This window comes from Acanthopagrus latus, chromosome 21, assembly GCF_904848185.1.
Source record: "Acanthopagrus latus isolate v.2019 chromosome 21, fAcaLat1.1, whole genome shotgun sequence".
In the NCBI taxonomy this organism is placed as follows: Eukaryota; Metazoa; Chordata; class Actinopteri; order Spariformes; family Sparidae; genus Acanthopagrus; species Acanthopagrus latus.
In genome coordinates this window covers 26,846,863-26,870,829 of record NC_051059.1, presented here as the reverse complement: position 1 = coordinate 26,870,829, position 23,967 = coordinate 26,846,863, and the positions used below count along the sequence as shown (strand labels likewise).

Below are 23,967 nucleotides of genomic sequence, written 5' to 3'. Positions count from 1 at the left end.
CAGCAGGGCCGAGCCTCTGCTGGGCCTCTGCTGGGCCCGGGGATATAAAGTGGATTAATGGAGAGACAGAGAGAGAGCGAGAGGCTGTACAGGTGGGCTGCTGTCATCATTACTGCCACGTGACCTTTAATAACTCATCAGAACATCCTCTCAGAGCTGGATGCCAGTTTAGATAAACAAATGAACAGACTGAAGCTGCAGCAGGCGACTCTGGAAGATTGTGGAGTCTCATCCTGTGGTCAGATATCACCGTCACTTCATACATCCAGCCGGTACGAGCCCATCAGAGAGGTGGAGGTGGTGCTGAGCGGAGGGTGAAATGCAGGAACTTCATCCAGGAGATGTTCGCATCTTGTGTGAAACCAAAATGTCTGCAGTCTTTCCTGAACCCGACCAGAGAGCTGATTTACATCGACATGCCGACAGTGTCGACAGTGTGTGTTTGCTGGTGCAGGTGGAAACGAAGCTTCAGGTAGAAGAACAGTCGCTGCATGTTTGTCTCCTTCTGTATTTTTCTGACTGAAAGCTTCTTGTTAGTGGAAATAACTGTGACCACAGGTGATCCATGACTGACTCAGAGAATCATTTTCCACTGAGCGTCTGTAAATCCTCCACCAGGCTTCAGTCCCACAGACTGAACCCTCTGCGTCTGCGTTTACCTTCACGCCAGGAAAATGGAAGGAAAGGAAGCCGTGATAGCCAATCACAACACAGACTGGATTCCACGCTCCATTTATTTGGCCGACAGCAGGTAATGGAGTGTTACAGTGGCGGCGTCTGATGGCACCGTGATGATGAACACTGTGACGTGTGGAGGCCATCACCTCCTCCTCCTCCTCCTCCTCCTCCTCCTCCTCCTTCTTCTTCTTGAGGACAGATGTTGCTACCAGGTCAGAACACACTGATGAGCGTCATGTTTCTGTTTGTTCTGATACCGTCCGGCCCGTTTGATTTTCTTCCCCGCTCCTCTTGACGCGTCCGCTCTAACGAACATCGACGTCGCTCTGTGTGTCTTATTGAACCAACCATATGAAGCTGAATGGGAAGCAGATCAGAATCTGTCGGATCATATCGAGTTACCATCGAGCGGCTCTGCTCTCTGCAGGATTATCATCTCTGTCCTCTGGATAACTTTGAGGAGAAAATGCTCTGATTTGATTCAGATGACAGGAAGTGAGGTGTAAAACAACGCAGCACAGAGCCGAGGCGTCTGCTCTCAACTATCACTTCCTCCTGGTGAATTATGTAACGCTCTCCAGACTGTTTGGCTGTAAAATATTCATGTTGTTATGGTTGTACAGCACTGGAGAAACTTTTCAGAGATGTCAACAGAGCCTAATGGCAACACAGCGGAGCATGAATGAGTCAGGATGTAGAGGAAAGGTTCAGAGAGCGAGCGATCAGCGCTCCACTCTGCTGTGGTGTTCAGACATCACGTAATAAATATGTGATCATCCGAAAAATACAACTTAGTACATGAACTCAACCAAACGGACAATTTGATATTAACAGTGAAAGAGATGCTCTTTCTCTTAATGAATGAATGAATGAATCTAAATTTTCTGGGAAGCTGCTGAAGGTTTTATTCTTTGAGGACAGTATCACTGTTACAGAAGACGCAGTTGACTGAAGTGGGAGTTATTCTAATTAGTTATGATTAGCTAGTTCTGTGTAGCTTTTAGACTTCTGTGATAATGTTTCTTGCTCTAAATGAAATGAATGAAGAAATGAAGAACACGTGCTAATAAGCTGCTTTGACTCGACCTACAGCTACAGTCCATGTCTGTAGCCTCTGCTCACAGTGTAATACAGCTTCTTAACTTTTCATCTCATGACTTATAGCTCAGGATTAAATCCATCTTGCACACCTGACTGTCGTCTGCGTACAGGTGGAGAACAGGACGGCTGTCTGGTGGCTGTGAATTGTTCCTGTGTTGTTTCTGTGGATGAGAATCAGTTTCTGGATCTCATCCCGTCGTTTGTAAGAACCTCTCACCACCATAAAACACCCGCGTTTCCCAGCATGCACTGCTCTGTTCTGAGTCGTCCCCTCTGACGGCTGCGGCAGCCACATCAGTGAGCGGAGCTGAGACAGAATCAAATAACCTTTCTCCACTGAGGCGGCGCTGGAGAATGTTGGACACGCGGTGCTGGATAAATGTTAATTGGCGGTGTTGCTGGGCGGTTCTGAGGCTGGTTGGGTTTATTTAGTGCGGTTCCACGTCATATATCTCAGCAGGGTGGTTAACTCCAGACTGTGGGGTGCGCTCCGGTGTACAGGCGAATTTAAACAGCCATTTGTATGTGTGTGTCCAATTAAATTCAGCTCTGAAAGGGATAAATATAGATGTTGGTGTGTGAAGGACCTCAGTGGATCAGTCAGCTGTACGAATGTACCGGCTGGTGGGAATATATACAGCCAGGTGAGCAACTACCTGAGCGCTCCTGAACTTATATTTACTCAGATTAAATCTTTGTTTTCTTCTCCTTTCTCTTGTTTTTCTTCTTCTTCTTCTTCTTCTTCTTCTTCTTCTTCTTCTTCTTCATTTTTAAATGTACATTCCTGTCAGTGAGTTCTCTTTTCTGACTGACATCTCGCACATGTTACATTTTGGTTTGTGCATGAAGAATGACAGTTAACAGTTTATTCTATATGTCACAACATGTAGGTGGACACAACTGGGACACTTTATTCTGGATTTTTTCTGTTTTAATTTATCCACAAACACGTCATGAGTTGTATTTCTGGACTGTAACTCTCAGTGGTTGTGTTCACTGTTTTGCCGATTGATCTGCTTGTTAGTTACATTTTGTGCAGGCTGAAGGGAAATTCTGTTGTTTCTGTCAAAAAATACAGAACATCAGTTGTTTTTCCTCATCAACAGCAGAGTGGACGGTGCAAACTGAACACAAGGTGACGTTTTAATAGAACGAGTGAAACCCTGAACTGGTGTTTGAGGGCGTGGATGGAGAGAAGAAGAAATAAAAGAACAGTAAAGACATGAAACATGTTGCCTGAGCTTCAAGTTAGGTGTTTTCTTAGACATCTTAAAATTACAGACGACACAATGAAACAAACTTCAGTTTTTCACCAACTTGTCTTGCACACTGGCAGAACCATCAGAGCCTCAGAACTGTGAAATCTGATAAATGAGTTACTGCTTTTTATATATATATATATATATATATATATATATATATATATATATATATATATATATATATATATATATATAACTTGATCCTCTGATACACCGTCCTCCATGGAGCCAAACACAGCTGCTAAAGATGAGATAAATGACGTCTGATATAAAGTACGGCTGATAAATGATTGACTCCCTCTGATTGTAAACGGAGCAAAGAGTTTAAAAGACCCAAATATGTGTTTTACAAAGCGGCTGCGATGGAGAGGCTCTCTGAGAGTCTGTGATTTATTCAGCTGTGTCACACAAAGTGCTTTCACTCTGATTTATGCTGAGCTGAGAGACATAATGTAGTAGTGATTTCAGAAATAGATTTTCCCAGAAGAGAAGGCACAATTTACTCCACCTGACTGGGTGCAGCTGCAGAAGAGGTGCAGCTCCCTCTAGTGGCGACATGAAAACACTGATAACTGCTGGAAGACGACAAGAAGACACATTGAAACAGCTTCAGTGTGTTGATGACCTGATTGTGTCCCTACAAACTCTTTCCTGGTCACGCTGCTGTACGTACTGAACTGTGTTATTTTGTGTGTCTGCAGGTTTCTGATCGTCCTGGGCTGTTTGATTCTGGCCATACTGACGACATTCAGGGAACACGAGAAGGTGTCTGCACACTGGCTGGTGATTCTGGTGAGACGACTGGGATTTCTGGGTTTTGTTGCCTCACAGGACCAACTTCTTGCACTTTGTGTTGCTTTTAAATCAGGTGTTTTCTGATGGAACTTTTGGTTCCAGCTCTGTGAAATTTGCACTTGAAATAAGTGAAATATTCCAACACTAAAAGTTTCTATTGCCGCATTAAGTGGAAATATTGACGACGTCGCTGCATCATTTCTCTGATTCTCTCACTGAAACGACCATTTTAAAATGAACTTCTGTGGGTTTGAACATGTTTCTGTGCTGTGCTTTGATTTAAGATGATCATTTACTCATTTATTAAACCTTGAATATACAGTTATAAATCTTATCAATTTAACAACCCAATCGCTAGAATAGATAAAACCACAGATGAGTTAAAACTGGACGTTACTTTATGAAACTTTACTGTTTCTCTCTCGTCACAGCTCTGTGTTTACACTCTGGTTACGTTTAGGCACCAAAGCCAGTTAGTGTTAGAAAACATCCTGATTTATCTTAAAATAACAGTTGAAACGTCTGCTGGGAGAAGCTGTGAGTCTGTGAGAGACTCAGACACTCATTATTTCACCCAATTAGAACATTTTAGATGTTTTGTGTGACGTTTTTCACACAAAGAAGAAACAGAAGCGGTGGAAACTTTGGGATCTCCACCAGAATTAAACCAAACGTCTGTGTGTTTGAACGATGTTCGACTGTGAAGTTTCACTTTGTAATGACTGAACCAAAGGCTGCTTTAGTTTAACTTCAGCACCCAGGTTTTCTGATACAAAACATTTGTGTTTCTTGCACTACAAAGTTTAAATGACATTTGTGTAAAATGTAATAAAGGCAGAAACTCCACACGCGGTGATTTTGATGTGAACATTGACCGTTCACTTCTCGTCTTTCTGGACAGGAAACTTTCGCCATCTTCATCTTCGGAGCTGAGTTTGCACTGAGGGTCTGGGCGGCAGGATGCTGCTGCCGCTACAAAGGATGGAGGGGGAGGCTCAAGTTCGCTCGCAAACCGCTGTGTATTCTGGGTAAAGAGACAAACTGATGGTCTAACAACAAGAACAGTTCAGTTAGAGCTCAGTATCACTGAATCTGGGATTATTAACCTGCGTTAAACATTGACTGAGAGTGTAAACATCAGTTTATGTTGTATAATTTACCGTATTGAACTGTATTAACTTCCTGCTGCTCCTCACGTGTTCTAAATCTGCCAATCATCATTTCAGAGACTTCCTTTATGACCGATCAGCTCTCGTTAGAAACTGCTTCAGAATGTATTCAGCTCTTCACAAAGAGGACTTATTAAACTGTGTGGGCTGAGACTCGACGACAGAGAAGCTTCTGTGACTCTCTCCCTCTCCTCCGTCTCAGACATCTTCGTGCTGATTGCCTCGGTGCCGGTGGTGGCGGTGCGTAACCAGGGAAATGTGTTGGCCACGTCCCTGCGCAGCCTGCGCTTCCTGCAGATCCTGCGGATGCTGCGCATGGACCGAAGAGGAGGCACCTGGAAACTGCTGGGGTCCGCCATCTACGCACACAGTAAGGTAGGAGTCAACCCGACCGGGTGGAGGAGTATTTACAGCCTGATCGCTGAGCTCTGACATGTGTGAAAGACACACCTTCCAACAGGTAGCTGTGGTCACTGCTGCACTGGGCTGATACACCCAGTCAGACTGAGGAGATGTAGGCCGCTACATGTGATGGAAAGACACAATAATGCTGTGAAAGCAGCTGAAGTGCCACTTATATGTATAAAAAGCTTATATAGTAAGTAAAAGGAGCTGACTTCAGCTGAAGTGCTGGCAGTTGACAGCAGCTGGGTGAAGGGTGGAGTTGAAGTGTCAGTGAAGTGTTCGCACTGAGAGCAGCTCAGTGTTTTAAAAACAGTTGAGGTGTGAGTTTGTATTTGCTGACAGGAAGTGAGGTATCTTGTGTGACTGTGCACGTGTGTGTGCAGGAACTGATCACGGCCTGGTACATCGGCTTCCTGTCTCTGATCCTGGCGTCCTTCTTGGTCTACCTGGTGGAGAAGGACGATGTCTCCATGGACGTGTCCAGCCATGAAAACCCCACCGCTCAGCCCAAACCGCAGGACTTCGACACCTACGCCGACGCACTGTGGTGGGGGCTGGTACGTACGCGACGTCACGTATAAATATCTCAGTTTTAACTTCTTATTTCACCTGTTGTTGGGTCCTTAAAACAGTCATCCCATTTTTCTTAATTTAGGTGAGCAAATCTGCAAATGGAGCAAGATTATTCCACAAATACATTTCTAATAAAGTGTCTTTCTTTTTGATTCCGTCTCCTCGCTAAGAACGATAAAAACAATTGCAGCGGAGTGAAATTGTTTCACCACATTAGCAGGATTCATTCAGTTGGAATCAAAAAGTCTTCAACACTGTGTGAAAATAAACGAGGTGTTAAACGGACGTGGGATTGAAAGTTAGACTCAGAGTTGGAGCTTGGCAGACAGATCACATTTGGACAAATGATCAACTGATATGAATTTGGCTGCGATTCGAACGTGGGATCTCTGCCAAAAAACAATTAGCGCCTTTTAGTTCATGTTTCATTGGCTCCGACTTCAAAGAGAGACGCTGAACAACCTGATATTTTGCTGGAGAATCCAACACTGAAACACCAAAATAAAAGGTGTTGGTGAGCCGTCCAGTCTTGGCGGAGCTTCATGCTTCAGTGAATCCCTTCTACTCGGGAAGCACCGCACAGTTTCTCCAGCAGCGTGGCCTCATTAAGGACACCTTCCTTCATCTGGGAGGCCAGAGTTCAAGTTCTGTGACAGCGAGCATCTGCCCCGCTGAAGCGTCCTCGAGCCAGACACTCAATCGTCACCTCCTGCATATTGTAGATGGAGCTGTCACCCTCTGAAACACTGAGGCGCCCTTCAGTGCATCGAGGTCACAGAGCGCAGCAGCGTGAAGCAGAAACTACTTTATATTTCAGTGGAGAGACTTTAAGACCTTACAAATATCTTCGGCACATAAATATCACTTCAAAAACCCCTCGTCAACTCAGACATCTGACTCTGCAGCACCTTGAACCCAAGTGACAGAAACTCCCACTGACTTTGAAAGCAGCATTTAGTGACGCGACTGTTGGAGAGTGACAGCATGCAGGACCTTCATCACTACGAGGTTCAGGTTGTGGAATGGATGCCATGTATGTTTAATACAAGCTGACTGACATTAATGAAGTTAAGAACATTTCCCCTCCAGCCAGAAACACCCAAATTACGAAAGTCATCTCTGAGCTCTCCTCCTATCGATAACATCTCCATCCATCCATCCATCCATCTTCTACCGCTGGATGGATGGATGGATGGATGGATGGATCGATAACATCTACGGATCAGATCAGAATCTGATGAGACTCCAGATGTTTCTTCCTCCAGACGGTCTGGATCTCCTCCAGAGCTCCATCCGGCCGTCCACACACAACTAAACAGTCCCCGAGAGCTGGAAATGAAATGTTGTATGTTTAAATACAGTTGGATATACAGTTTGTAATATTGTTACTCTTTATACTCTGTCACCTGACTTCCTCCTTTGCTCTCATCATAATAACTGCGTCCACTAGAGGTCAGTGTCTCAACAGGTGGCAGTGATTTTCTGGGTCTTGACAGTAACTTTGTCTTTATTTGTGTTTCTGCAGATCACGCTGACCACCATCGGTTACGGAGATAAAACCCCCAAAACTTGGGCTGGAAGACTGTTAGCCGGCACCTTTGCTCTGATCGGAGTGTCCTTCTTCGCTTTGCCTGCAGTGGGTTCACCTGTACTGCTTTAAGCCAGTGGAAGCAATAATAAATACAGAATATATTTAACTGCTGCTGGATAACTGTAGCTTAATCTGCTAACAGAATGTGATTGATGAGGATATTAAATAGTCTCTGAAACTTAATTAAAACATTAGTCGTTATGTTTTTGATCGTCTTCCTGCTCTGATTGAACTTATCTGTGAATTTTATAGATTCCGTCTTTTCCTAGAAACACTGAACAATTGTACAATTTGGGGGGAAAAAGTTGGAGGAATGATTCTGTTGTATGATTGTAACATCTGATTATCACGTTTGTGGTGTTTTGTGTAAGTGCAGTCTGAAGTTTGAGTTCCTGTGACACCTGAGCTAAAGGATTAAAGAGACAGTTCAGCAAATACAGGCGCTATTTATCCATCCAGGTTGTTGTGGTGTGAAAATGTAGAGATGTACACCTTCTCTCTGACTTAAAGGAACTGGATGGCACTCGGCTTTCTCAAGATCAAATGACGCACTTAAAAGCTCACAGTTGGTGTCTTTGCCCTTTAAAAGCGGGAATTGACACCTTGAACTTTGACAGATGAGACCACAAGAAGCTTGTTTTAAGACGATTGTGCGCCAGTTAAGCCTTTTTTATCAAATGAAAGTGCAGTGAGACCTGCCCGGCTGGTATTTAAGCACTGACGGGGTCTTGTGGCTGCAGGGCATCCTGGGTTCAGGTCTGGCTCTGAAGGTCCAGGAGCAGCACAGACAGAAGCACTTTGAGAAGCGTCGACATCCAGCCGCCGGGCTCATCCAGGTGAGACACCAGCTGACGGCACCTACATCCCTCTCAGGTGACCAGCTCTTTATGTAGATCGAACCAAATGACGATTTGCTGCTGTGTCTCTGTTTATTCCCAGTCTGCCTGGAGATATTATTCCACAAATCCAATCAGGGACGACCTCATTGCCACGTGGAGATTTTATGAAACTGTCATCTCACTTCCCTGCTTCAGGTGGGTCCCATCTTTGATTACAAACTGTGCACAACAGAACATCCTGGTTTGGATTAAAATACCAAATACATTATATTTACATTACATCTCCTGTAGACGGGCTGTGTCGAACGACCGAGTCTGAGCCACACTCAGTCCTGCACACTGGACCTTTAAGTCCTTGTTTCAGTCTCTTCTCTGTAAGTGTGTTCACTGTAATTCTTTTCTCTCCCTGCATCCAAAGGAAGGAGCACCTGGAGGCCATGGCGAGGTAGGTCACCGCTGCTTGATCTCCAGCAGAGAGGCTGTAAATCACACAGAGCTGTGAGTCTTTCTGATAGCGCTTTAATTAGCCCCGTATGCTGGAAAGACTAATTAAGGCTTCCTATAATATCCCCCCCCCCCCCCCCATCTGCTTTTAAATAGCCTCCTATACTAATCCAGCAGCTGAATAAATCTCTGGGCTAACGGCTGTGGTAAATATGTGACTCGTGATATAAAACTCCCACTCGTCCTGCTCTTTAATAGCACTGCCTTCCACATCAGCTACTTTGATGACATTTATGCTGAGAAACCTATTAGCGAGTCCATTAGTTACGTTTCAATTATGAATGACAGTTTGGAACAAGTAATTAGTGCCCGAGATGGAGGCTTGATTTTCTTCCTCTTCGCCGTGTGGAGGGATGTTAATGAGTCTCTACATCAAAACACGTCATGAACATCTCGCTGCGGATGTTTGATTTGTGAATGAAAACTCATCTTGTCTTAAGAAGCTGCTGGAACAAGGCAATAAGTCCACCGCAGTAATCAATACACAGTCATATTTGTCGTCCACTAACCTCAATGTGACTCCATGACTGAACATCTGCAGACATATTTTAGGCAGTTAGCTGTAAATGTTCTTCCCCAGAGGAACTCTAAAGTTGAAATATGTCTAAAAACTGCCAGAGCTTCGTTCTCCAAATGTCTCCAAACTTGTTCAAGCCAGAGAAATCCACAAATCTACAAATAACAGTGCATTTAATGTGGTCACCTGTTAGAGAAAAAGGAAGGAAAGTCTGCGAACGCGACTGAACTCAGCATGAATAAAAATAAAACATTACACAGTCTCTGAACATTTGTGCCCGAGTCACATCAGTTGTTAAACGTGTGTTCATCATCAGCAAAGTGAGTTTTTTACTTCCTGTTATTCTTGTGATTTTTACTTAATCATTTGTGTTTAATCACCCCAAAAAGCCAGATAACTTTAATGTTTATTCACTGTAAACTAGCGAGCAGTGGCCTGGATTCAGCTGAGCCTCTGAGTGAAGTCAGCACTCAGCACGGACTGTGGTTCTGGTTCTGGTTCTCCTCTCTGTAATGTTACATTCATGAAGTAAAGTCCAGTTCCCCTCCAGCTCCAGTCAGCAGTCAGCAGAACAGAACCAGCAGGTCCGCTCTGGATCACTGCTGCAGTCAGGCTGATCAACAGGAGGGAAGAGAAATCACCTTTTTAATCCCACAAGTTAAAGATTTATCTCCGAGCTCTGCTCCTGTTGGTAAACGTCTCCGGATCAGAACAGAATCTGATCAGACTGCAGGTGTTTTATTCCTCCAGAGACTCTGAAGACAAAACAAACATTTCCTTTCAGCTGCTGTTGTCTTCAGGCTGAGATGAGACATGTGAGTCGAACTGTCAAAATTTGAATTTAGAAAAGTTAAATTGCAGTGAGCTCAGCATGTGTTGGTCTGTCAGTGGAAGGACAGACAGAACATACGTGGTCTTGTGTGGTTCTGTATCACTACACAACAAAACATTGACACAAATACAACTGGTTGTAAATCTGTCTCTACACTGGAGCGCCCAGTCCTTTCAGAGATGTCAACACGAGCAACAAGCTGAGATAAAAAAGGGAGCAAACTTCCCCGTCCGGTCGAGGCGTGGTCTCCTTCCTCCTCCGTGTCGTGCTTCTTGGTTCTTCTGGCCTCATTACATCGAAGCGTTCCGCCCCGACGCCTCCGGGCCTCTCTGAGCCGCCGTGTTGCACATGCTGGATTAAGTTTCTGCTGCTAAAAGCTACTGAGCAGCAACAACAGGAGTCCTGATGCACTGATAGGCTGATAGAGAGGAGGGCAGCTCAGTTCACTCACACACTTGGGCAACAGTGTTTGTTTCACAGGCTGAATTTAAAGGGTCAGTTCAGCCAAATGAGTAAAGTGTATTTGCACAGGCTTGGTTTTATCTGTCCAGGTTCAGTATGAGAGATTTCTACTTCCAGCTCAGAGGCAGGAAATGAAATGTGTGGTGGGATGAAACATAGAGAGGAAATTAGAGCCTGAGTTTCTGAATATTGTACTTCACTGTTTAGCTTGGAAGGGATGAAGAAAAACTCAGAAAAGATTGGCTAAAGAAAGAAAGAATGACACTGAGGGATGGAGAGAGGGAGAAACAGAGAGGTAGAGAGACGTTTAAGTCCCTTGTAGGATCAGCGGCTGGGAAATTAGCAGCGTGACATTATCTTGTAGCTCTGAGCGAAGAGGTGGACGACAGCCAGAAACTACAACAGTGCTGCCATGTCCAACAAGAGGGTGATAAGCCACTTACTGTGTGTGTGTGTGTGTGTGTGTGTGTGTGTGTGTGTGTGTGTGTGTGTGTGTCACTGTACTGAGTCATATTAGACATTTTATCAGAGTTATCCAGAGGCATTGTGTGGTCTATTCAACACAACACGGAGAGAAAATTATCCCTCATCTGAGAGTCAATTTTGTGTGTTTATATATGTGTGTGTGTGTGTGTGTGTGTGTGTGTGGTGTTCTTGTTTTGCTGTGAAACCATGAGGACAGTGTTACCAAAATTACATCAATTACAGTTAATATGGGATCTTTTTTAAGGCTGGGACACTGAAGAAAAACAGGAGCACCTGTAGCTGACTGTCGAGGCTTTAGAAGTGCTAGCTAAGTGGGCTAGCAGTAACGATAGTGTTAGTAGTATACAGTCAATGAAGACAACAGAGCTTTGGGACAACGTGCTGTTTGTGGTTTTACATCCAACAGCAATACACTTTAAAACGTTTTGGAATCGGTCAGGCAGATTGCATCAGCTGTGGCTCCAACCGACCCGAAGCAAGAATAAATGTCAGATATGTTTCTGTTAAAACTGGATGTTTCTTTATGTTGGAACTTTCTATTTCTGTCTTGTCACGTCGCTGTGCTGATGCTCTGGTTGAGGTTAGGATGGATTATTGGCTCATGGTTTGGTGGCCATGATCACGGATGGAGATGGTCCGACAATGACAACAGCTGGTTTTGGTCGCCACAGCGCTGCTGGATATGTTGGGTCTCGTTTGACGTGACAGAAGAAGCACGAAATATCTTCACATATCCTGATAAATATCCACTGCTGTGACCTGAACTGCAGTCAGTGGTTTGGCAGCCTTGTTGGCTGTAATAACACGTCCTCTGATGTAAACGTCAGCTAATAAGCATTTCATGTGAACGTGAGACGCCACGTTTGGTACAAATGTCAACATATCTGTGGTTTGCAGAAACCTGCTGTTACAGTCCTCCATCATCTTTGACCCACTGCAGCTACTGCAGTTCTCCAGAGCAATGAGGGATTATTACTGACATTCACTTCCAGTTTGACCCCTGAATGAAGAGGTTTAGATAATCTGGAGAAGTTTGTTTCTGACCTGTCGGATTGTCTGAGTGTCTCGTGTTTCTCTGGCAGTGCCAGATCAATTTTGTTTTTATTCGGACAACTTCATAGAACCAAAAAGTAAGAGGTGTAATCAAGTTGAATTACCCTTTAATGTCGTCACTGTTGTGCAGTCATAACCACTTTGTGTGTGTGCAGAGCTGTGGGAGATAAGGAGCATTGTTATTTCCTGTTGTGTTGCCTCGTTTACAGAGAGCCACGAGATAATCACATGTAATTTTCTGCTCTTTATTCACCTGAACAGCAGTCAGAAAGAGATTCTCTCTTCCTTTAAAGCTTCCTATTCTGCAGCCTCTCAGCGCCGTAATCTGCCGTCCCTATTCTGCTCCGAGGCCACATAGAGCCTCATATTGTGTGTCTGCTGTGGGAGCAAAGTCGCTGAGAACGCTCCACGTTTCAGAGGGCTGCGGTCGGCTCCGGTTACCCCGCCTCTCTGCCTCTTCCAAGGCACACAGGAGTCTTATTTTACGCAGGGAGCTCTTGTCTTTGTGCTGCCAAATATTGTCAGGCATTGGACAATAAAGGGGACCAATCTCCTCGCAGCTCTTTGAGGCTTCCTTCTGCCAGGAGAGCAGCATTGTTACGATGAGGCAGCAGACCATGACAACTCCTCTGTGAGACCAAAGTCAGATTCAAGGAAAATTGTTGCTGAGACTAGATTTCTTTAGAGGATGCTGGTGTGATTTGGTTCAGCCTCAGACAGGGAGACACTGGTGGTACAAGTACACAAAATACACAACCCTGAGAGAAACTGGGGGTCAAAAGGCGGTCAGTGGTCAGCTTTTAAAAACTAAACCTAAATATATCTTTAAGTGACGCCCCTGACAAGATCTTCAGAAGCCTGATCAGTTCAATTTCATCCTACATCTTTGACTTAGAAATCAACAAAACTACATTTCCGGGGAAAATAACAGATTTCAGTGATACCATCCCAGTCACCAGGACAAATGTCGGCAACGCACATCTCTGTAAACCACAGATATGCTAACTTAATTTCTTAACATAGCCTAGACATAGACACCACTTGGTATAAACTGTATATCACATGATGTTCTCATACTCCACGCTGCATTTATTCTCTCTTTCTTCAATTTCAGCCAAAAACTGAGTATCCTCGAGCGCGTTCGTCTGCCCAATGCACGGCCATCGGTGGGGACGACCAAGAGGCTCACAGGTAACGCCGACTCCATAGAAGAAAGTCCCTCCAAGGAGCCCAAACCTGCCGGCTTCAGTAACCGGGAACGCTTCCGCACCGCCTTCCGCATGAAGGCCTACACACTCCGACAGAGCTCTGAAGGTAGGAACAAGGTTTACTTTGGTGTGAGACTCTGTTTGATGCCTGGACCACGTCGTATTAGCTGTCTTTGGTTTACTAATGAAGGATTCTTACATGTGTGTTGTCATACTTTCCTGCGTCAGATGCCGGAGCCCTGGCAGACCCAGCCTTAGAGGAGCGGGGCTTCCCCCCAGAAATCCTTCTGGAGGAGATGATCCCCACATTGAAGCTGGTCATCAGGGCAGTCAGGTCAGGAACTTTACACTTTATGGTTTTTATTTTCACGTTCTTTTCTTCAAGAAACCCTTAAAAAAGCCACAACCTTCACTAATCAGTTCTATCAGGTTTTACCAGCAAATTTCACTGAAGTAATCTTTTTATATCAAAAACAACCAAATAATACAAGACAGATACGAGCCTGGAAGCCTCCTCAGTCATTACATCAGTGGAAAGCAGAGAGTGGGCTGGAGTCATTCATGCTTACAGTGTGCTGGTAAATCTATAGGCCACACAGCTGACATAATGCAGGAATTCAATCTAGCGTGAGGGTGGGTGAGATGAGTGATTAACCCTGTGAAAGTGCTGCTTCCTTCCACACCATTATTTCGGGGCTGAATGGGTCTCTGAATGGGATGCTCAGACCTGCAGGGTTTTAGTTTCAGGATCCAAGACTTTCTGCCAAACACTGAAGCTGGTGCAGCAGCCGCCGACTCTGGGAAGAGTCGGGTTCAAGTCAGCTCAAAGTGGGAGATCTGAGAGACGATAGAAGGAGCTCAGTGGGTGGCAGGGTGGCCTCAAGGTCGAAGATTACTGTGAAAGAAGTGAAAGATGCTGGATTTTGACAAATATCCGAAATATGGCCAGTGTTGGTGCTGGTTTAACAAAGATACATTTTACGGCTCAGCATGAAATGGTCACGATGAGGCCATGAAGTCGGATTGCTCATTCAGGGTTGGAAGTAAGTTGCTGCTCCAAGCTGAGGGATTCCTGTATGTTGGGGTCTTGTTAATGAACTACTGTAAGATGCAGAATGAGACTGATATGCAGATTGTTGCCAGGACAGCAGGGACACTCTCTGTTCTCCAGTCGTACTGAAGCTCCAACCCTCGGCCGTGCTCATGAGTTTTGGGTAATGACCAAAAGAATAAGGTCAGAGACACAGGCAGTCAAGATGATTGTCCTCTGGGCTAACCAACCTGGTTTTGGGCCACTTAACATGGATGGATGGATGGATGGATGGATGGATGGATGGATGGATGGGACCTGGGTTGGCTTGTTGGTTGGTTTGGACTTTGGTTGGTTTGCTGTCTTTCTTTGGTGATAATCTGTTAGATGTTGCAGATGTTTCTGGTTTACCTTCGATCCACTGAACATGCACAGTTGATACACTTTTTGATAACCTTGCTACACTAAACTATCCCGACAACCAACCAAAATCCAAACCAAACACTAACATTATTTTCCAGATTTGACCAGATGTATTCTGTTGAATTTGAACTCTTTGTCTTACAGGATCATGCAGTTTCTGCTGAACAAGAAGCGGTTTAAGGAAACTCTGAGGCCTTACGATGTCAAAGACGTGATAGAGCAGTACTCTGCTGGACACCTGGACATGCTCTGTAGAATCAAGTACCTCCAGACAAGGTCAGCAACTACATGACCGATGAGGGAGTCTGATGAAGTAAAGTTAATATATTCACTTCCTCAAGCTCATCCTGTTTCTCTTCCCTTAAGGATCGACATGATTCTTGCCCCTGGACCCCCTCTAACCCCCAAACAGAAGAAAACTCAGAAAACACCCTTCACCTACCCGCCCAATCAGTCACCAAGGTACTGTCACACTGTGTGTCAAACCTAATGAACAGACCAGACAATGATACAAGCTTATACTGCAGTATTTGACTGTCTGATAATGTCACGTATGAGTTTGTCCTGGTTACGTCTTCTTCTTGTACATTATATCTTCTGGTAGTTGTGATCATCTCCAGTGTTGAGCTGCGTTAATTACCTCTGAATGAGTTACTCTCTAACGATGGTCTGTGCAGTCCACGTCTACTCAGTGTCCCTTTGTTCCAGGCAGGAGACCTACATAGCCAAAGCTCCCATGCCAGATGCCGAAGACCAAAGCATGATGGGTAGATTCGTCAGGGTGGAGAGACAGGTGAGGCACCTTGCTCATTTCACGGCACCTTGTGACACCCAACATTTTAGATGCAGCAATTCAAACGGTGTAACAATTCAATGTGTTTGCTGCTGGTCTTCTGTCTGTCTCAGGTGGAGGACATGGAGAAGAAGTTGGACTTCCTAGTGGACATGCACATCCAGCACACTGAGCACTTGCAGGTGGACTCTGCCGGTGCCGCCCACATGACCCTGGAGAGCTGCGAGCCTACAGGGAACGGTGAGATCCGGCGGGTCTTCTTCAACTACTCTGAGGCATTCCCGCACATGTCGTACCAGATGCCTGTCAACAAGGGGAATCTGTACTGCGGCAGAGGAAGAGGAGTTGGTGAGGGACCGGGGTTTGCTGGTGGAAGCCACGCACCTTCAGACCATCAACCCCTGACATCACACCTCCACCAACGCCACCCTCCGGCCGCCATCCCCACCTACACCGAGCGTCCCACAGTGTTGCCCATCAGCTCTCTGCAGGACTTGTCAGTGGGGCTGGGCAGGACCACAGGGGGGCGGGGGGGCGACTCGCCGCTCTCCATGCTGTCTGTGAACCACGAGGAGCTGGAGCGCTCACCCAGCGGGTTCAGCATCTCTGGGGAGCGGGAGGGGGAAGAAGGAGAGGACTTGTCGATGGGGGCCGGGTTGGCGACTGGGAACGCCAGCTGGACGAGACCCAGACCGAGCTACCTGGCGGAGGGTGAGACGGACACGGACACGGACCCTTTTACACCCAGTGGGGGGCCCCTGCCGCTCTCCTCCACGGGGGAGGGATTTGGTGACGCTGTGTGGAACACGCCGCCCTGAGAGGTGCTCGTGTGAACACACAGAAATCCACAACTCTGAGTCAAGACCTTAAATCCAACCCATGCCTCTAAACCCAAATCAGTTTGGGTCAAAGCCACACCTCTGGACCCAAACATTTGGAGGAAAGGTGGGTCTGATCCGCCTTGATGCTGCGAGGTCGTGAGCGAGGTCACTGACCTCCAGAGGCCCCCGCCGATCTCATCAACCGACCGCCGTCCAGACGGAGAGCCATGGCATCGAGACTGCCCAGAAAAAAAAAGGGAAACCAGACCGTTTGTAAAGTAAAACTCTGTACAGCGCACTCTTCGCAAAAATTTAGCTGAAGTAAAGATGAACATTAATATACATACTATATACACCCAAAAGCTTTATCGCTGCAAAGCCAACCGCACTGCATGTAACGCATGCGATTTTTAGTGTAGACACTGCAAAGTTCAGGATATCAGGAAACAGAAAAAGCGATTGAATGGATACATATACTTGCTATGCCATTTTGTAACACTTATTTTTTATATGAATACATTTTCATTGTTTTTTGCATGGTTTGCATGACAATGCACCATTCTAGGGGTGATGGTCGGAGGGCGATACTGGAACCAAAAGTCTCCTGTCTCCTTGTTTTGTTTGCTGTGTGGCGAGTGTGTTTCTGAGTGTGTGTGAGTGAGTGTGTGTGTGTGTGTGTGTGTGAGTGTGTGTGTGTGTGTGTGTGTGTGTGTGTGAGTGTGTGTGTGAGAGAGAGAGTTGGGGGAGGACTTGGGTAACAAAACACTGGTTAGTTGCTGGCAGTCGTGTTTCACCATTTCTGCTTTTCTCACGTTGTGCTGTAAATCCTCTGAGGGTCGGTTCTGTCCGAGAACAGCAGAATTATTGATCCCGTCACTTTGTTTTTTGTTCGTTTGCTTTTTTTTACACCACTGTGCTCTTGAGTTGTATGTCACCACTGAATGCATACAAACTATTCCAGCTGAAAAAAAAAAAAAAAAAAGAACATAACAACAACTCAACATTTTTGGAATCTGAAACACTAAATCTCTGCTGCTTTGTTGGCACATGAATTCAGGGATATAAACCACCTGTACGTCTTTAAGTTACCAAGACTGCTGAGCATCTCGACCGCTCAGCTCAGTTCATCACTGCTGAGAGAGGATCATACCTGACGATCACCGCAAAATAGTGGCTAAAAATCCAAACACCAACTAAGATACGTACATATAAGAAACCATTTTATTATTGTTGATTATTATAATTTCACGCAGATGTTCTCAATGCCAAACAACATGCGTATGAGTAGAATCATGTAGCCACAAAATGATCTCCATCTGACACATGTTGTTCAGACGCGGCCCAACACCTCCACAGCTGCACGCATGACAAAGAAATTATTAAACGAAACATTAAATTCAGAAGTTCCTCTAACTCAGTCTGATTCTAGTCACATGACCTCTGAAGATTATTATCCAACTTCAATAATGTGAAAAGGAAAAGTTTTGGTGTGATTTTTTACATGTTAAGATCATTTTCGTTGTTGTAATTCTCATTTCAGCCACAAGGAGACTCATACGGATTATAATGCACTTCATCCCCCCCTTGTGGCCGAAACGGTTATTACAACACAAAAATGAGCTTGACCCCCCCCAAAATATTTTCAAGTTGAAAAAAAATAATAGAAAAAATGCATCTTAGACTTCAGCCACCAGGAACTAATTAATTAGTTAATCAGACTCGTTTCACCTGAATTGATTTTTTATTAACTTACTCCACAGCTTCTGTAGAAATCTCCCCAAAAAAACTTGAATTCTGAGAAAATCTCACCGTAACGTCCCCGAACACAGAAATCAGCACCTCTCATTTTCTTCTGTGTAGATCAGATCAAAAATCAGAGTAATTGTGTTTCGAGTACAAATTCAGCAGGAGCTTGTTCAGCTCCAGGTGATAATAGTTATTACTGTTAATTATCATGATTAGCACTCTGATGACGACGGGTGCAGCATAATGAAATCAGACGAACATCCACCCACACATCACTCATGTGTCGTTAAGTGTGACTGTGAGTCAGTGTTTGGATGTCGCACAGCTCAACATCCAACAATCAGACATTCAGTTAAACACGGCGTTTACCTGTGAACTGGCAGAAACAAAAGTATACTTCTCAACCGTCCATTAACATGTTTTATCATATATATTTAATGCAACTTAAAAACATGCTGCTACATCTAAATTTCCTCTCAACAAACACGATTATTGTCCAGACGGCTGCTGAAACTCGAGCGTCCGGTTCTGAACACAAACTCACACTGAAAGCAACAACGCCACGGATCAGAAAAGCTGGCGGGACGAGTAGAAAGTGATCGTCGGTTCAAATGTTCTTGAAAACTGAATATTGTTTTTTATTAAGGAACAGCCCGAGCACCATTTACTGCAACAACAAGAGCTTTACAGGAGGTCACACGAAGGCCTGAGCAGCATTTACTACTTTAGATTTAGGACGACACAGATACTGAATGTAATATTTGACAACCAACTATATGTACACACATGGATTATTACACAGTTATAGCATGTTAAAGCACCTTCAGAGTCGGGGATGTTATAAAGGGGGCGTCCACACCGGGCTTCAACGCGTTATGGGTTGAGTTAAGGGCCCGGGTCAGCCACAACCGGACACCAAGCTGCAGATCTGAAGATTTTATCAGCCATGAAGGTCGAAACACATTTAACATCGTCAAGTCGATGGTACAAGTGTGTTTAGTGTGTGTCCAACTTCCTTTTGTGAGTAAAGTGAGTTTAGAAGTAATGTGTTGGACACAAAGGGGTTGAATTTAGACTCTTCTGCTCGTTTCTCTTCACACAACACTGGAGATGTTCGGTTTCATTTTGATTTCATCCTGCCACCTAAAACTTGATCAGGACATCTTTGTTGTGGAACAAGGTTCCCACCAGATGTCGGTTGGGAACTTCGCAGCATTATTAACAACACTTCTTTATACCTTCACAGCTGAACAGGTCTCTAGCCAAGGACTCCCAGAATGAGATCTCACGTCTCACTTTGTCGCCTGACTTCCTCTTCTGCTGCCAGAGAAGCTCGGCGTCTAACACACAAATCCTGTCATTTCTTTTTTTTTATACCGTGGCAACTTATCACAGGAAAATAGAGATGCTACGTTCAAACACTCCTAGTTTAATACACGTTGAGGCCTCTTTTGTAAACAGTGGATCAAATGTTGAGGGCTGCACTGAGTGAACTTGATTCTCATGTCGTCCGGTTGTGGCTAACTCAACCCGCCTCGTGCTCCGGGCAGGTTGAAGCTCTCTGTGGAGGCAGCAGCAGACTGCGAGCTGAGCGAGGTGAACCAAACACTTAATATCTATTTATCTTATCGTATTACAGGTACTATTATCTTCTGCTACTGAAACCCATCCAATTATATATCCTCAAAATAAATCATCTTGCAAATGCAGACACGAGTTGTCGCCACATATAGATACGGAGATCATAACGCGATGATATATATCCCTGTAGACGCTCATTCATTGTGCCTCTGAAGCGAGAAACATCATCCAGAATGACTCCACATCGTCATTCTATATTTAGTGTTTCACCTCATGTCACCAGACGCACTCCACAGGATTAATGAATGTGAACTCTGTTTCCTTCTCTAGTGATTTGTCTTCTTCTTCTTTTTTTCTTTTTTTGGTTGAACTAGCACTCGGTACAGTCTTGCTTTTGTATGATGCTGTTTCGTAGCTTCGTGATGCTTTCGGCTCGTTCACCTGAACTCAGATTTCTCCACCTGATTTTCTCCGCTGCACAGAAGTGTAAAGGTTGTGACGTTTCACCTCTTCTGTGGGTTTTATTTCCTTTCAGCTTGTTGCATCCGATCAGAAAGAAACTCACTCACCACATTCATCCAATGTTTTTTCTTTTTTTTTTCCCCTTGTCGCCTCGCAGCATCGTGTCACAATAACCTGTGAACTACAGTCACATCGCTTCCATTCAAAAATTTAAAACTCTTATCGCTTCCTTTCTAAATTTACAGACGTGTACATCACCGGAAACAAACAGCATTGGTACGTTTATACTCACATGGCAAATTACTGTTAAAATTAACATTTTGTACGATGTTAAAACAGAATAAATTGTCTTCCAGGACACTGAAATACTGAGAAAATAAGACATGAAATATTTTTCTGTAATAAATAAAGTCCCCCTGCAGCACTCTTTACCCCATGTCAGCATTTTGATGTCATTTGGTTCAAACTGTAAGAGGTGCTTTTGTATGGATTATTAACTGATAATTTCTATCAGATGATATCTGGCCTCGGTGGCGTTTCCTCTCCGTGTCTGTGTAATATTCTGCTATGAGTTGGTCGACTAAACGTTTTCTTTAATACGTAATATAGTTTTTGAGAGTGCACCCTCAGATTAACCACATGAAAGAGCATCTAATCCCTAATCCCTCTCTGTTGTGTTGCTTTTGTTTGAAACACATTGACATGTTGGCGTTCCTGCACACTTTTTTTGGACACTTCATAAAAAAATCAGGGTGTTTATCTTTAACCTCTGGCACCGGTTCTTGTCGACTTGTTCGGGCAGTTTAAAGAAAATTCAGATTATCGAGTTGATTCCGATGTCTTGTTCTTGTGGTCAGTGACTGACAGAGGAAACACTGGATCAAGGTTGTAGCAGACAACGAAGCTCCAACGTGCAGCAGTCGTTCTAATAATCCTGCTGGAACAAAAAAGGCTTCACGCACTTCTTCACAGTATCACATGTCGGTACTGTGTGTTTTCTCGACAGTTTAAATCAAACTCCTTCTGTCTTTCTGAAGCCATAATCTGGTCCCTCGATGAAGCACGTTTGTACTAAAAACTGAAGTTTCCCCGACACGTTCCCACCCTCGTACGTCCGCCTCAGATGTGCGTCGTTTACTTTTCTTCCACTCTGTGTGATCTCGTCTGTATGTGCATCGATTCTGAATGAAAAGGAGCACTTTATGGCATCCATGTAGTCAAGAGGGCAATACTGCTTGCTGTGATTATTCTGTTCAGTATGGTTGTACTCACTGTAACTGCATACCAAGCAATGCACTGATCGACACATTCTACATAACCTGTAATTTTATGGACATTTTTTTAATTGCTACAAATTATTTGTGCCTTGGCCTTTGACAGTACAGTTCTTTTCAATGTAAAACATTTTACATTTTATTTTTTGGTCATGCTCTTTCTCGCTGTGGCTGTCGAAAAAAAAAAAAAAAAAAAAAGCAGAAGCGAAGCTGTCGGTAATATCCGGAGCGGGAAAAATAAAAACGCTGCATTTTACACAAAACACCTGAATGTTTACATTTTATCACCACAGACTCGGAAGTGTTTGTGCTAAGCTAGGCTAACACACCTGTCTCTGTACCGATCACACTGATGTTCACACTCTCACCTGAAGTTCTGTCACTCGCCTCACTGAACAGACTCATCATTGGCATCGTTGTTCCAGAACCTGGATAGTCCGAACAGCCTGCTGCACTGTAAACACACAACCACTGATCCAAACACGTTGTTCTGAAAATACACACTGGAGCCGGAACTACTGGGCTGTATACTGTCGGACACGCAACATCTGATATCATTAAAACAATCGGTTGAGTTCTGGATAACTCGGGCCACACTGGGTCATACGACACTTGTGGTGTCGCCTCCTTCAGGCTCACTTGTGTGTTGATGGACTCGGGTCACCAGCAGTGTCCAGAAATCCTGCTCTCTTGTTAAACCCAACCAAACTGTGACCGTTATACAACATCAGGCACATTATATTATATATTGTTAACCTCACTGTGAGGCTGAAGGTCGTCTGATTCGCCCTTTACACAAGTTCAAAAACACAAAGATATTCAGAGCAAACAAACTCCTGGGAAAGTGTGTGTTTTTGGAACATCAGGTCTGTGGATCCGGGGGGAGAACAGGCTGAGTGTCAGACTGTCGGGTTTTTAAAATAATTGGCTGTCCGGAAAAGAACCTGGCCGTCTGTGTCGAGTAGCGACAAATATCTGGAACAGCCTGTTCTGTCGAGTTCTGTAACAAACTGAACGTGTTCTTGGAGTTTCTAGTTTATCACTTTTGATGAATTGTAACCCTTGTAACTGTAATTCCAACAAAGCTAAACTGTTAATGTTTGATTAGCTACTCAAGTAACTCCGGCTGTCACGATGTTAGCTTTTCACACGTCAGTAATCTCTGTTCTTTATTTATTCATCTATCCGCCTGCTTCAGTCGGGTCCTTAAAACTCACAGATGGTTTCAGAAATCATCCCAGCCTGTCAAACACCAGAGGACGCGGCGTCGAGCTGTTTTACGTCTTTTTACACGAGGTTCCAGTTTCACTTCCACTTCTGAAATGTGCCAAAATGTGTAAACTCAACACAGCGTGTAACCCGTAAATGAAACTGGCCGGACGCTTTGTTGGCTAAACTGCACAATATGTAAAAAATGAAATAAAAATAGCACAAAATTAGCTGCACAGTCTCTTTTACTTTCTTGTTGACGGTACAGAAAGTCCAGCCGGGCCGGCGGACCTCCTCTGTGGCCTCCGAGATGACACGATTGTTTCCTCAGCGAGACGTGAGCGAAATACACAAAGATGTCTAAAAATCAAACCTGCTGTTCTCGTGTGAATGCAGCCGCGACGCTCCGACCACAGGAAGTCTTTACGAGCCTGTTGGTTGGATATTACCGACAGCTCTGTGCGAGCTGACTGACAGCAGCTTTTATTTACTTATTTATTTTTGGGTCAGAAACAGTTTCGATGTTCTTAGGTTTCATTTAAGAGAAGTTTGGACAACTTTACACTAGTGGCCTTCAGAGCTGTGCATCATTTTTCTCATTCCAGTTTGAAAAAAAAAAAAAAAAAAAGGCTACCTGCCGTTTCTATTCCGTATTAGACCACTTTGAATATTTTTGTTTTGATGATATAATATGCAAATGTATTCTTACTTGATTTTTTTATTTTTTGTCTTTTCAATTGCACCAGTTATTAATAAAGTATTGAATTGAAAAAAAGGTTGTTTGAGTGGATGCTGATGAACTGAACTGTGATCGGAGATCAGTTTGCGGGGGGGGTGATGGTGGCGGACCCCGCTCAACAACATGTTGAAGCTCAGTGAACGACATCGTCTCATCAACACCAACATGGAGCAGAGTCGACTCAGAAGAGCTCGTCAGCAAGATGAACGCCTGCTCATACTGACGACTGCAGTTCTGGTTCTGGTTCAGTTCTGTGAGCTGCTGATACACAGGAGCAGCTGTACAATGTTGAAGTTATCACTGACACACTGCTGGCTGAGGGGAAAATGTGTGATATATCAGGATAACAACATCTAGGATGATATAAAGTCTCATATCATGATAACAAATCTGTTATTTCCTTTTTTCTTCCAG

General features: G+C 44.3%; 1 protein-coding gene across 2 annotated transcripts in view; it reads left to right on the top strand.

Annotated features, from left to right (window-relative positions):
- kcnq3 (potassium voltage-gated channel, KQT-like subfamily, member 3) overlaps positions 1–23,589 on the top strand; it is a 77,857-nt gene extending 54,268 nt beyond the window's left edge. For both annotated transcript variants that reach the window (XM_037082977.1, XM_037082979.1), the window contains 14 exons: positions 3,743–3,833; positions 4,738–4,864; positions 5,208–5,380; positions 5,794–5,967; positions 7,509–7,619; positions 8,315–8,410; positions 8,514–8,608; positions 8,832–8,858; positions 13,382–13,581; positions 13,704–13,809; positions 15,073–15,204; positions 15,295–15,390; positions 15,637–15,721; positions 15,835–23,589. In XM_037082977.1, coding sequence (XP_036938872.1) covers positions 3,743–3,833; positions 4,738–4,864; positions 5,208–5,380; positions 5,794–5,967; positions 7,509–7,619; positions 8,315–8,410; positions 8,514–8,608; positions 8,832–8,858; positions 13,382–13,581; positions 13,704–13,809; positions 15,073–15,204; positions 15,295–15,390; positions 15,637–15,721; positions 15,835–16,539 — 2,218 coding nt within the window. In that variant the 3' untranslated portion in view covers positions 16,540–23,589. The remainder of the gene's footprint in view (positions 1–3,742; positions 3,834–4,737; positions 4,865–5,207; positions 5,381–5,793; positions 5,968–7,508; positions 7,620–8,314; positions 8,411–8,513; positions 8,609–8,831; positions 8,859–13,381; positions 13,582–13,703; positions 13,810–15,072; positions 15,205–15,294; positions 15,391–15,636; positions 15,722–15,834) is intronic.
- Positions 23,590–23,967: the final 378 nt, after the last annotated feature.